The sequence below is a fragment of the Struthio camelus genome, chromosome 1 (assembly GCF_040807025.1).
Source record: "Struthio camelus isolate bStrCam1 chromosome 1, bStrCam1.hap1, whole genome shotgun sequence".
Classification (NCBI taxonomy): Eukaryota; Metazoa; Chordata; class Aves; order Struthioniformes; family Struthionidae; genus Struthio; species Struthio camelus.
The window spans coordinates 129557336-129570388 of NC_090942.1; the positions used below are offsets into that span (position 1 = coordinate 129557336).

At 35.1% G+C, this 13053-nt stretch overlaps 1 protein-coding gene across 4 annotated transcripts in view; it reads left to right on the forward strand.

The window, feature by feature from the left end:
- CFAP47 (cilia and flagella associated protein 47) overlaps positions 1 to 13053 on the forward strand; it is a 360791-nt gene that overhangs the window by 79976 nt on the left and 267762 nt on the right. For all 4 annotated transcript variants that reach the window (XM_068916942.1, XM_068916957.1, XM_068916948.1 and 1 more), the window contains 6 exons: positions 1170 to 1304; positions 3022 to 3241; positions 4050 to 4259; positions 7967 to 8060; positions 8614 to 8754; positions 12763 to 12958. In XM_068916942.1, coding sequence (XP_068773043.1) covers positions 1170 to 1304; positions 3022 to 3241; positions 4050 to 4259; positions 7967 to 8060; positions 8614 to 8754; positions 12763 to 12958 — 996 coding nt within the window. The remainder of the gene's footprint in view (positions 1 to 1169; positions 1305 to 3021; positions 3242 to 4049; positions 4260 to 7966; positions 8061 to 8613; positions 8755 to 12762; positions 12959 to 13053) is intronic.

A 13053-nucleotide genomic window follows, 5' to 3' on the forward strand; every position in this document is an offset into this window, starting at 1 on the left:
TTAGCAGACTCTTTAAAGAGCTCTGTGACTGTAGTTGTCAGTATATGTTAAAGCCTTGTACTGCCATATCTTCTCTGCCAGTATTAGCTATTCTAGTATTTCTGTTTTATAATCACAGATTCCTTTTGCTAGATCCTCTAAATCAGTATAACAACAACAAAATCAAAACTGCCAAAAGAAATACTGCTAGTCCTTGAGACTTTAGTGGTGCCAAATACAGAGAATGAAACTGTGAGTGTTTTTGATATTTCAGGGATTAAGGCCAACTAGTCACCCAGTGCATCTTCTTAGCAGTTTCTTTTCGCTATTTTCTTTCTTTCTTTTTTTTTTTTTTTTTTAAGCTTTCTACTCTACTGGCTGAATTTAAAAGCCAGAGTTTCTAGACAGCAACATGAGTCATGAAGAAACTCCTAGCAGGTAACTCACTTTTTAGCATTTTTGCTACCTGCAGATCTAGTTGCAGGCATCTTTTTTCAGTGTGTCAGTTCCCAAGTAGCTCATTCCAAATACTTTTAGTCAATGAGATCTTTTCTTCAATGTTCAACTTTGTGTTGGTCTTCTTTCATAGCCTTTTCTATGCACTGACCCTTTCTATCATCCTCCTTCCCCATTCTGCGTCAGGAGAATTGAGCTGTACTTAGAAATATGTATTTGGAGAATGAAAGTTAAAAATACGTTTTTAAGTGCAGGTAGGTATGTGAGTTTTATGGTATCGCAGAAGTGACGAATTGGTAAAGCATAATTTTGAGTTTGGTTTATTTGAGGAAAAAAAAGTGGTACTGAGTCTGTAAAGGCTTGATGATATAAAACTGAGACACGTTATATGGAGAACTGTGATCAGAAATCCCTTAAGAATATTTAGTTTATGACTTAGAACTCCAGAATTAGTGTTGTTCTGGTAGGTTCTTTTCAGCAAGTGTGCAGACGCATCCTGTACAAGATACAGTTAATGGAAAAAATATGCAGGTAATTTTTTTTGTCCCCATTCTAGTGACAGAAATGAAATATTTATCATGAGTCAAACAGGACCTGTTACTTGATTAATTGAAGCCCAAGAATCAAAAAAAAAAAAAAAGCATATAACACTTTATGAACTGTTAGAGCATAGACAATGAAATATCTTTTACTGTGGTTTTCACTCAACTACAGCTTACCATCTTGCTTTATAGACAGTAATGAGAGAGACCACTGTAGTGGGGAAGCTGTTTTGCATCCATGTTGTACTCCACAATCACTTTCCTTTAGTACTTCCTCAGGTTCCTTTGGTGCAATCACTACTTCAACTTGCGAAGATTCCAAATCAGGTACAGTACAAGTGTTGACTTTGAACACTTTGAACTTTTAAAATTCCTTTTCAGTTTATGACTTTAAAGACATACTTCACATTTGTAATCTTTACCTGAAATACTTCTGCATGTGTAATACATGAATAAATGGGGAGGATGTCCTCTCCTGTGATAGGAAAGCTGGCCTAGAGGGTAAACAGAAAAGACTCTCCTGCCCTTTAGCAGCTCTAGTGGAAGGAAAGTGAGCCAGACTATTAAAAAAAAAAAAATTCTAGGTCCGATTTGCAATAAAAAGTCCATGGAGGATCCACCAGAAAATAGATTACTGAAGGCAAGTAAGGGATTAGTTGCTAAGAAGGGCATTTGTTTCTGTAATTACGAACTAACCAACAACGGGGACTCTGTAAACGTGCTATACACTGCAAAGAACTAGTTTTATGCTAAGACTAGACTTTGACATTTTTATTGTATTTATGAAATACCATGTAAACACTACCAATGTCAGTGGGACTCAGTTAGGGTGCTGATCCATAGGAGTTAAGAGTAGTAGACTCTTCTGTGAGGTTGTCAGGTGGTTAGTATCTGGGGCTCTTGACATCGGTCATCATAGCTGCTAGTTTACAAACTGAAGAAGTTACTTCTCTTGGTCCATCACTGCTAATGTTCCACTCTGATAGATCTGCTGATGGGGCTGTTTGTATGGTCCTTCTCTAACCTATTGCCAGGACAAGTAGGGTTAGTTGAACAGGTTAAATAGGAGCTCTTTATGAACATGATTCATTTTTAGTGGAATGATGTAAGAAGAGTTCAACAGAGCAACTCAGTTCCAGATCTGAAGAGGCAATAATGTCTGGCAGAGGTGTCACTGACAAGGTGGGAGCGTAACCTTGTCAGCCAGCACCATCGCACAGGCTCAGATCTGACTGCATATTACAAAGGACTAGTCTCCTCTTTTGCTCATATTACATTGTGTTGTCTTTTCTTCTTAATACCTAATCAGATAATTTTTTCACTGTACAAGATCGTCATTTAATGAAACACCACAATAGAGGTGTGGAAATACAACTTTAAAATACAATTGGAATCATTTATTTGTGCTGTGAAGAAAATGGTTGTATCATTACCTTTTATACAATAATATTGTTGTATAATAAACAAAACTAGTGATGGTTGAAATGTGTAATATAAGTTTTAACCAGATGAAGATTTGAGAGAGAGAAGGAGGAAACAAGGGGAATAAGTCCAAAGGCTTATCAGGCAGGAAATAGGCTTGTTAAGACCTGATAGACTTGTTAATGCCAGATAATTCACTTGAACGTAAGTCAATTAGCCATTGCCATATCATTGGGGTGAGAAACTAGCATTGACTGACTGGTAAAGTAATATCTACTGCAACTGTGTGTAAGATTATTTCTTTAAGATTGCTGCCTATGGTTTTGTAGGCCATGTCTGAATTTCATATTTTTTTCTGATTGGGTTATATATGTGTGTGTGTGTGTGTGTGTATATATATGTATGTATGTATATAAAGTGAAATTAGATTCTGATAATGTAATTTATTCTTATCCCAAAACATGTACAGGTCACTTATGTTGTTTGTTCTAGAAATAAGAGTTAATCATCCCTTGTGTGACAATTTTTTGTTTTCTGAAAACTATTATATTAAAAATATACATGTTGCTTTTATGCTGGAAAGTGAAATAAAGAATCTTTTGGTATTTTTTATATCATTCAGAATCGGATACTATTCTTGAAAATGAAAGTATAAAGATGAATGAAGCTAACAGCCAAAGTGATGGGAGAAGAAATAAATTTGAATTATCACTTTTTCCTGATGAGGACAAAGAGGAGTACATCTTCTTTCAGAAAGTCCTAACTGCTGTTCAGAATTGGTTCAGTCTCTTTGGTTGGTCTAAGGGACCTAATCCTATTTCAATACCATATTCACTAAGACGGTAATTCATATCTGCTAAGAGCTAACTCATATGTGTTAACCTATATCTTAAGTTACTCTGGATATGATCTGAGGAATATAAATGAACTCTAATGCACAGTTGTATATTAAAGCTGTAGCATTTATACACTGTTGTATGGAAATGTTATGTAGGTGTTATAATTTTTCATTCTATAAAATATATTTCCGAGCAGGATGCCTTGATGTACCCTAATGCAGGATATGTTAAATAGACATTTAAAACTGCATATAACACTTGATTCTGATCCCAGAATGAACACAGTTTTAGCAGTTGTCCCACCTTTGATGGCATAAATAAGTATTTTAACAATATATCTTTTTTCCCCCATACTGTGAAGGTCAAGAAGCAGCTGGGGAAGCAAACTTCATTATTCACAGTCTTGCAAACACCCTGGAAATGTAACAGTCGTAGTGGCATCACTTAGTTGATGTTATCTAGTTTGCTACTAAATGATGACCAAGCCGATCTCCTGGGATGTGGCTGTATAGACATTCATAAAAATAATAGAAAGCAAAGTTTTGTTTGGCAGGAAGCAATGACAGACACATATTCACTTATGAAATATTTCATATACACTTATTAAATATTCCATGCAGATTAAAATTCATATGCTACTGTAAAGTTATGTAGAAAGGGAAAGGCACTGTACTTTTCAACCTCTATGCCTCTGTTTTTTCTTTATGATTTGTTTAAAAAATTTATCATGGTCAGTGGTACAATATTTTACTTTTAAATACATAAAAGAAACTAGTGTTAAAGCATAATATCAGAAGTTTTTTTCTCTTAGTGATGTGTGTAAAGTCCAGATGACTTCTTCTCCAGAGAAGGTTTTTAAACAAAACCTTGGCAAAGATACTAAGACTATTTACGACATGTTACTCCATCTGAGTGGACAGTTGTTACCAGGCATTACATCCAGCCAGTCATTGTCCTTTGATCCAACTGAACGAGTATTGCAGCTCTACTGGCAGCATTCTGCATTGCTTACTTTCCTTAAGTAAGTACATATGTGTGATAAAATATGTGTCTCTTCAGTTTCCCCTTTTTTATTAGCATATTTTTTACTGTCTATTTTGTAATCTAAGATTTATGTGTGATAAATTTTAATTAACTTTTTACCAAGGTATCCTGTGCAGCTTATACTAAATTAATGTGTCCCTTGGTAGGTTATTTGCACTAATATAATATAGGGATCTCAGAGGAACTTCATAATGGAAGAAGACAAATCTCAACCACGTCCCTTAGATAGACTGAGAAGATAGTCCATGTCATGTTTGTTATTGATGGTCTTGCTATTCCACTGATGGCTTTTGTCCTACTAGCAGTAGTGATGTATTTTGTAAACTTACTTTGTAATCTGTTAGTCTTTCATATTAATAATATGCCAAGAAATTGAAGCACTACTTCTGCTGATGAATGGATTTAGTTATTAGCTAGCTTCATTGATGATCTTATCTTGACGTATAATGTGGAGCAGATGTCAAAGATGTTGAGAATCAAAAAAGTTAATAAACTTTTCCTCATCCTTCTTGGTTTTCACTGCTGTGAAACAGAAATGAAAATTAAGTAAAGCCTGATGTCATGAAAGCCTTGGAGAAGCCATCAGAAGTCCTGAAACACAGGAGCCACATTTTTTTAACATCCTCAACCACAATGTTGTTAAACTTTTGTGCAAACAGGAAACCATGCTGTTTGTCTACCATTATCTGAAATACATCTTTCTATTCCATTATAGTATTATTCTTTCAATAATTCTGTCTTCCCAGGAACACTGAGTTGCCTCATTAGATCCCGTAAGTTTACTCAGTACACTGAATCAAAAAGCCTGATGCAAGTCTATAAAAAGTGCTGTGCACAGCTTGTTAAATTTAGTGATCTTCTGAAAAAGCTATCTCAATCTCCCCGTTGACAGCAGAATGACTGCTATCTATAGCAGAACAACTGAGTCTATAGATGCAACAAACATCCTGGTGTTTGAGATAAAGTATTCACAACATTAACAAGGATGCAAATATTTTCTCTAGGTCTAACAACATCGGACCTTTAGTTGCAACTTTCATCCATGTCATTCCTTTTTAAAAAGAGTAGAATAGTACTTTTCCTAGTATCACAGTTAATAAATGGCAGATGATTTGGAAGAGCCGTTACAGCAGTCACAGACACCTTTCCCTTTCTTCAGTAATGAAGAAAAATGCATATAGATTCATGTTGTTTTCACAACTTCAGCTTCTGTTCTGATAATAGATAAAGGAATCAACTGATGCTTCCGATCTTATCTTAAAGCTGTAGAGCCAATAGGCAATGTACTGCTGAAGAATGTCTTGTCATCGTATCATTTGAAAACTCTGACTAATGCCACCCTGCTGATCCTTCTTCTGAAGCAGTGTTGCTTCCTTCAGAAGGCACTGAGGGATGATAGGGATGCTGCATGGCTCTCTTAAATAGATTCAACAGATTTTCTTGTTTATTTAATCAGCATGTTGAAGATTCCTTGAGGTTGAACTGTTGGAAAACTTGTTTGATTCCAACCCAAGGAAAAGCCTTCAGGTGGCCGCTGTCCTAAGTCTGGTGTCAGGCTAATGCTCTGCACGATTTCTAGGAGAGCAGTCAGAAGGAACTTCAAGATATGCATCCTCTTCTAACCTATTACCCTTGTTTTCAGTTCTAAGTTTCATTAATCCTTTTATAGGTAGCTGCTACAGCTTGATTGATTCCTCTCAGTTCCTATCAAGAGACACACAAGTGTCTAACTACTTTTCAGGACTAAAGCTGATGTGCCTTTCAGAACCTTTCACCCTTCGGTATGGGATTTTATGGCCTTAACTCAAATTAATACAGGCTTTGATTTTGGTCTTCTAGGATGGAAAGGTTTTCTGCCTGGCTTCAAATGTTTTAACATCTCCTTTGTAACCCATTATCTGATCGATGAGGTAGCACTAAGGGATGAAAATAATGCCATTTCCCAATAGATAACAGTGATATCTACATCTGTTGTCCTCCAAGTTCCAGCATGCTCCCCAATACCTTTGGGCATGCCAGAAAGCCTACTTCGACTTTATCAGCTATGGGAAACACTTTGTTTTCTCACCCTGACAGTGTCAGGTCTTCAGGTGGCTTAAGCAGACAAGATAAATTCTTAGCATGTTTGGTATTTGGTAGAGTGGAGGATATGCTGTGAGGTTGGAAGTGTACTTATTAATATGACCCAGTTTACCAAGTGATTGCACCTTAGGGAGAGAGAGAGAACGTCTTTATTACACATTGCTTGTCTCAAGCTTGTTTATGGTAACATGCAAATAAAAACATTTATTCCTAACATTAAAAATGGACAACACAAGTAGAAATATTTCTCCAAGATACAGGTGAAGAAATGAAAGAACGTCATCTTTAATCTACTCACACTAAAATTATATCAGAAAGGTCTTTCTCTATACCTTATCTGGCTTTTATTCTGGCAGCTTCTGGTAAGGAGGCAGTCAGGTTTCTGTCCTTTTACATACCTTATGCTTCAGGTTACCCCTAATAGAGAAAGTTCAGGAGCTTCCATCAAAATACGCATTCACAGAGCTTTTCTTAAAGAGATTTCACAGGATACTTTTGGAGCACTCCTGGGATAGGGTCAGAATTTTTTCCTGATGGAGCCTGATGGCTCTTATATCCAGTCTTTCCATTGAGATTTTCCAGGGAATCTAGGCACACTTAGTCTTCCATCTTGAAACTCATTCTATTTTATTGTTACCCAGAAGGTCTTGCTGTGCTTCCTAGTTAAGATAAGCAATTTGGTATGCAAATAGCTCTTTGTTAGAATAGGGCTCTCAGTGGCTAGTAGATAATGCTGTGCTTCAACAAAGGCTAAAAGTCTTCTCGTGCTTTTGGGTGATTCATTAACATATTTCAATGTAAAATGTCTCTTATATTCAACTTGATTTAGTAATCTCTACATAAACAAACATATGCTATCATGCAGATAGGATTTGATCAGAACCATACCTACTGTTACTTAGCTGTTCTAAAATGATTCTGAGTTTAGGAGTGACCGAGCCTCAAACTCTTTTACTGAGCATAATAACAATAAAAAATAAATACTTTAGTGTTTCTAATGCAGTTTCCTTGGATATTTGGAAAGCTATTAGCTAAATTTTAATAAATGCTTTAGATTCAATCTTACCGAGTTTTGTCCGTTAACGGACTGATATTAGATTCTGAGCAGAATTGGAGCCAGTGGTCAAGGCTCAGTTTGGCACCTCTGTACACTGATACATCAGTGATTATCCACTGATTGGAGATGAAGATGTGATCAACAACAGTCCTAGCAAAAGTATACAGGTTGCTGTAGAAAACCATTTCTGGCAGAACACCTGTGCTTGATCATCCAGCACCAAAGATATAAGCTGATTCTCAGTATGCCCTAAGCAGTATCAAATCCTGTCATTTTCTGCCTGTTCTAGTTCTTGTGTATCAGTGGCCCTGCTTTATGGATACTCTTTTCCATCCTGTGTGTTTTAGAATCACCTAGGATATTCACATTTCTTCCCATGTTGTTATTTAAAACTACTTATAGTTATCAGTATAATTGGCTTATTACTGCAGCATACACTCAGATAGAACAGCTTACAGATAGGTTGAGTAAATTGATAAACTTGGACTACCCTTAAAAAGTATTATGTTGTCTATCTATTAACTTTTCCTGGTTTGTTATTTTAGAAGCCAAGGAGCCTGTCTGCCTTATGTTATGCCAGAATTTCTGCTTGAACCTGATGATTATAAGAAGTGGATTACAGTGCAAACTTTACTGAAGGTAGTATGTGTGTGTTTTGGTTTTTTGTTTGTTTTTTAAACAAAGACTATATGGTCTAGTTCCAGTCCTTCAAAGACTAATGGAAATCTTCAGTGCACCATGAGTAGCACCAATCACTGTGGTGATTATTTGATATTGCATAAATTTAAGCACATGCATAAGACTGAGTAGAACTTTAGGTTAATGCCAGCATTTTTCCTTTCCAAGTTTCTTTCTCCCATCAAATATCTGTGATTAATTTCCAACCAATTGGTTTTTCAAAGTAGAATTTATTTTTCTGCTTTCTACCCATTTTTCCAGTGTTTTAAGTTCCTTTGTATTGCCTCTCTGTCTGGATTGCTGTTTTCAACTCCTGTCAATTCCGTATTGTGCCCGAGAAAACAGCAAATTAATAATGGTTCTTGTGCTAAGCTGTGTTGCACTATTCCAGACATATTAGCCATTTATTTATGCCATTTATTTGTTACCCTCTTTTATTATAGTCCTCCTATGATTTTCCAATCTAAATTGCTGAAATTAATATTGAAAATAAATTTCATTCCTTTATCTAAAGGCTGAAATGGCTGAGTTGAAAAAAGATGATGTGAAGACCTCAGATGTGTTTAGTGACATGCATTTATTTATGCTGGAAGAAAATGTATTTGAGACAATGAGCAAACGAGCTTGGACAGATGTGTTACTGCAGGTGTACAAGGTAAATTGTAGTCACATTTACTCTTTAGATTCTGAAGAACTGGTTTTATAAAAAGTTTTATTTAAAAAAAATCTTTGGTATATTCAAGACTTTTTCAATCATATATATATATATAAAAAATACCTCTGTTTCAAATGTTTTTTTTTTCTCTAACGGAGTCTCTCTAAGACTATTTTAAAAGAGAATACTTAAATTTTCTTAGTTCTGATACTTTAGCAATGTGTTAAAGTGTTTCAATTAGGTGAATGCCACTTTAGAATAGTGTTAATTTACTAGGTTTAACTTTATAGAAATCTTCTACTGTGGATAAAAAAAAATCCTTCTGCCATGATTTTGATAACACTAGTTAGAAACCCTTTTTGCTGGAAACACGTAGTTGCATGGAGATATACATGACTGTGGCATGTATTATCTTATGTTAGAATGGAATTTTTGAACAGATCAGCATTTTTATGATTACCTATTCCTGTTGAGATTTAATCAACTTAGTCAGTATGGACTTCTAAAATTTGTAATCAACTTTATTTTTGCTAATGTTACGTAAATATATTGGCTGTCTGAATCAAGTTTTCTAAAGTAGACTTGATACTCTCACAAATCATCAGCATGCCAAAAAATAAGTATTTTCTTATTTTTATCCAAAGGGATAGAAAATAAATGAAAAACATAAATATTGTTTACTATAAAAGCACAATAAAGAATAAAAAAGTTGAGGAATCTAAAATTCAAAGATGTAGAAGTGATCTAAAAGAAAATAGTGGTAAAAGTAGTTGAGAAAGAACAGACAACAAACTGTATATTTACACATACTGGGATGAATGACCCAAGGATGCATATTCCTGTGCCTGTGCAAAAATGTAGAGAAAAATGCAATCAGAGAGATCTGAAAGCAAGTCACTGCTTTTTTTTCCCCCCCAATGTACTGAATTATAACTACAGGACAGACTAGCACAGAACCAAAAAACAAAATGAATAGTATACATGTGGGTTTTCTTACCTGATTAGATGAAACTGTAAAAATTAGATAACTGGAAATTGCCTAACGATTGGAAATATCTGTTTTAAACATTCACAAATGTACTGTCAGAAAGTGTCAGCTATTAAGTTATGCATTTTGTTTGATAAGATATTGTTAATATCTATGTAAAATGGAACTTAACTTCAGTTGGTCAAATTATTAATAAATCAAACAAATAATATTTGTATGCTATATTCAAATTAATCTTATATTTTATTTAATATAATAATGAAACATTACTGGTTTAATATAAGGAAAATGTTTTCTCCTTATGTGTTTTCAGCATTACCATAGAGTTGCTAGATGTCTAATGGTTACCAAAGCCATCTCCGACTAATTAGCTCCTTAAAAGAAAAGAGAATAGGTTATGAAATCAAGAGTCAGGTGATAGTGTGTTAGTCACCTCTTGCTTGTAAGGACGAACGTTCAGGTTATTGTTATGGAAATTATGAATGTCTTCGTATAATTTCAGGCTTAGCCGGGAAAGTTTTTTTTTGTTTTTTTTGATGTAGTTTCCATATGCGTGGATGCATAGCTGCTCATTGTGGGGTAGCAGAATGGTTTATTCAAGATACCCTTGGCTAGGAAGAAGATTAAAATATGAAGGGGTAAAAACTTTTGGGAATTTCATTGCAGCATTACAGGCCATTATTTTGGTTTTTGTCAGAGTTCTCTGTTCAGTAAATTGTTCCCTGAGGCACAGGTCTAAACTAGATGGAGTATGGCATTGATTTTAGAGCAGTGTTTTTTAATTTAACCAAATATAAAATTTAGGAATTCTACCTTACCTGAAGCTGATTGCAGAAATACTGTGGAATTTAGCAGAACAAAAGGTTCTACCTCAGGTACATAACAGCTTTGGTTTTTTTATGTTAAAACAAAAGTATTTTTAAAGTTTCAAATGAGACTCCTTTTTTTAAATTTTGTTTTTAATTAAATATGGATGGTATAATTTGGGTCTTGTGTACATTAATAGTGAACTATCTTTGTATATTAGTGTATCAGAAAAGTTTTTGCTCAGAAAAAGTTGAAAGCAGTGGATGACATAGTCCTTGCGGACTGGAAAAAAAATCCAGATGCAAATATTGGAGCTGTGATGTCATATGGTTATAGCTACATCATATTATATGAAGAGCAGCAGTGTGCTGCTCTTGCTATAGCAAATGGAAGGGTTAAATAGTTCTCTTAATACTTTCTCCTCTTAAGAAATCAATGCTTGTTCTGACATACATGTTACAAGCAGGTGTTGGAAACTAATAAGATTAGAAATAATTAAAGAGGAGCTGCAAGCCATTTCCATTCTGATTAGATAAAATGAAATTGCCTTTTTTTTTGTAATGCCCATCATTAAACATTTTGTTATATTTACAATGGATTTTTTTTCAGCTGAAAAAAATACCCCCCCATGTATGTATATGTATGTCTGTGTACCTATATATGCGTAGATATACATATATATATATATCTCAGGGAATTAGAGATGACTGGGAGTGTTTGAAAAACAGACAAATTGGGCCAGTTTCACACTTCAGAATAACACTTTACTGAATTAACATTCATTATCAGTACACACTGCCAATGGTTAGTTCTTAACCATTTTTTCCCCAATTAGTGCTTAACAAGCTTACCTGAAATTAGCAGTGAATATACAACACTGTGGAGCTGATGCAGTGTAGTTAGTGCTTATGACTATGGTCCTTGGCTTGATGGTCTTAGTGACTGGGGTCAAGGTGGTCAGGCCTGAGAGCTCTCTTGTCAGGGAGAGGCTGGAAGCAAAACCGTTGTTATCTCACCCCCCCCCCCCCCCCGCTAAGTTTTTATGGTCCTCCTCACCCCTACCTCCACACCAAAGAAGCTGGGTGGGGGAGGAGAGCGATCTCACATGCTTCTGACATAGTTTATTTCTTTTTTTCAGACCAAGACCTGTTCTGGTTTTGTCAGGCATCTTTCTTGCTTATTCTGCAGAATTATTCTGGTTACATCAAACATCTTTCCTGCCTGTTCTCTAGGTTTACTTCAGTTTCACCAGGCATCTTCCCCGTCTGTTCTACATTTTTTGTTCTTGCATATTTGACCACCTGCCTGCTTTACTGTGCTGGTTTGTGCAACTCTACTTTAGGTCTCCATTTGGTCCTTTGAAGTTGCATACTTTTTATGTATTTATGTTTAGCTGTGTTACAAAATACAAAGTAGTGTTATAGTGTTACAAAACGCTTATATGGTGTTGCTGGTTATGACTAGAACGTACTCATGATATCTTGCTCCCTTGACTTCTACTTTCAACAGGCCCCTGCTTTGGCTACTGTTTTGTTTTGCCTTTTTAACTGATTTCTATTTACCTCTTGATCTCTGTTTACATCTTGCATCAATTCACAGAACATTTTTCAAACCTCTGTTTTATGTCTTGAGAGTAAAACTCTCCTTGGACTCATCATCATTTCCTATAGCCTAGCTTCTTTTTTTCTGGGCTTTGGAGTACTTAATGCTGTCTCCTCTAGTCCCTAACAACTCAGCTGCTAAGATCTACCTTCTTTTTCTTTTATTTTTATTTTTATTTTAAGGCTCTATTAATCTTTCCCCATGTTAAATTTACTCCTATATTCTTACTATTCAAAATTATTGACAATTCTAACACTTGCTACCTAAATACTATTACCTCTTATTACATTTTCCTTCAAACTTTCTGTCATTCTTGGCATCCAGAAGGGTCTAGTGATTTCATCCACGTCATCAACAATTAAAAAAAAACATTCAAAACAATATTTGGGAGCTTCAATTTACATTTTGTTTAAGGAGGTAAAGGAATTCCCTAAAACCTCAGCAGATCTGTTCACCTATATATTATGTGTTTATACTAAAGTGTGATCTCTTAAACCTTTATCAAACTGGAAAGTTTTTGAGTTTGAATCCTTTTTTTTTTTTTGTTAACCTTTCAACCTGAAATTATTTTTTCTAAAGGTTGTGTTTAAAATCACATTTTCTAATTTCAGGTATTAGTTCTTCCACGTATTTCTTCACATAATATCAGTGATCTGTTTGACTCGGAAGGCATGCAGAGCATGCCAAGAATAAAATCAGAACCTTTATCCAGTAATATATATTCTCCACATGAGAGAATCATCCTCACCTGGCTAAATAAACATTATGAGAAGAATCGAAAGATTGTGTGGAAAGATTGTCAGAAAGGTGAAATAAATTTTCATTATACTCCCCCTTATAATCCTCCTTTTGTAGATTTAAAAGTTATTATTCATACAGGTACTGTGACAACTTGCCACTGG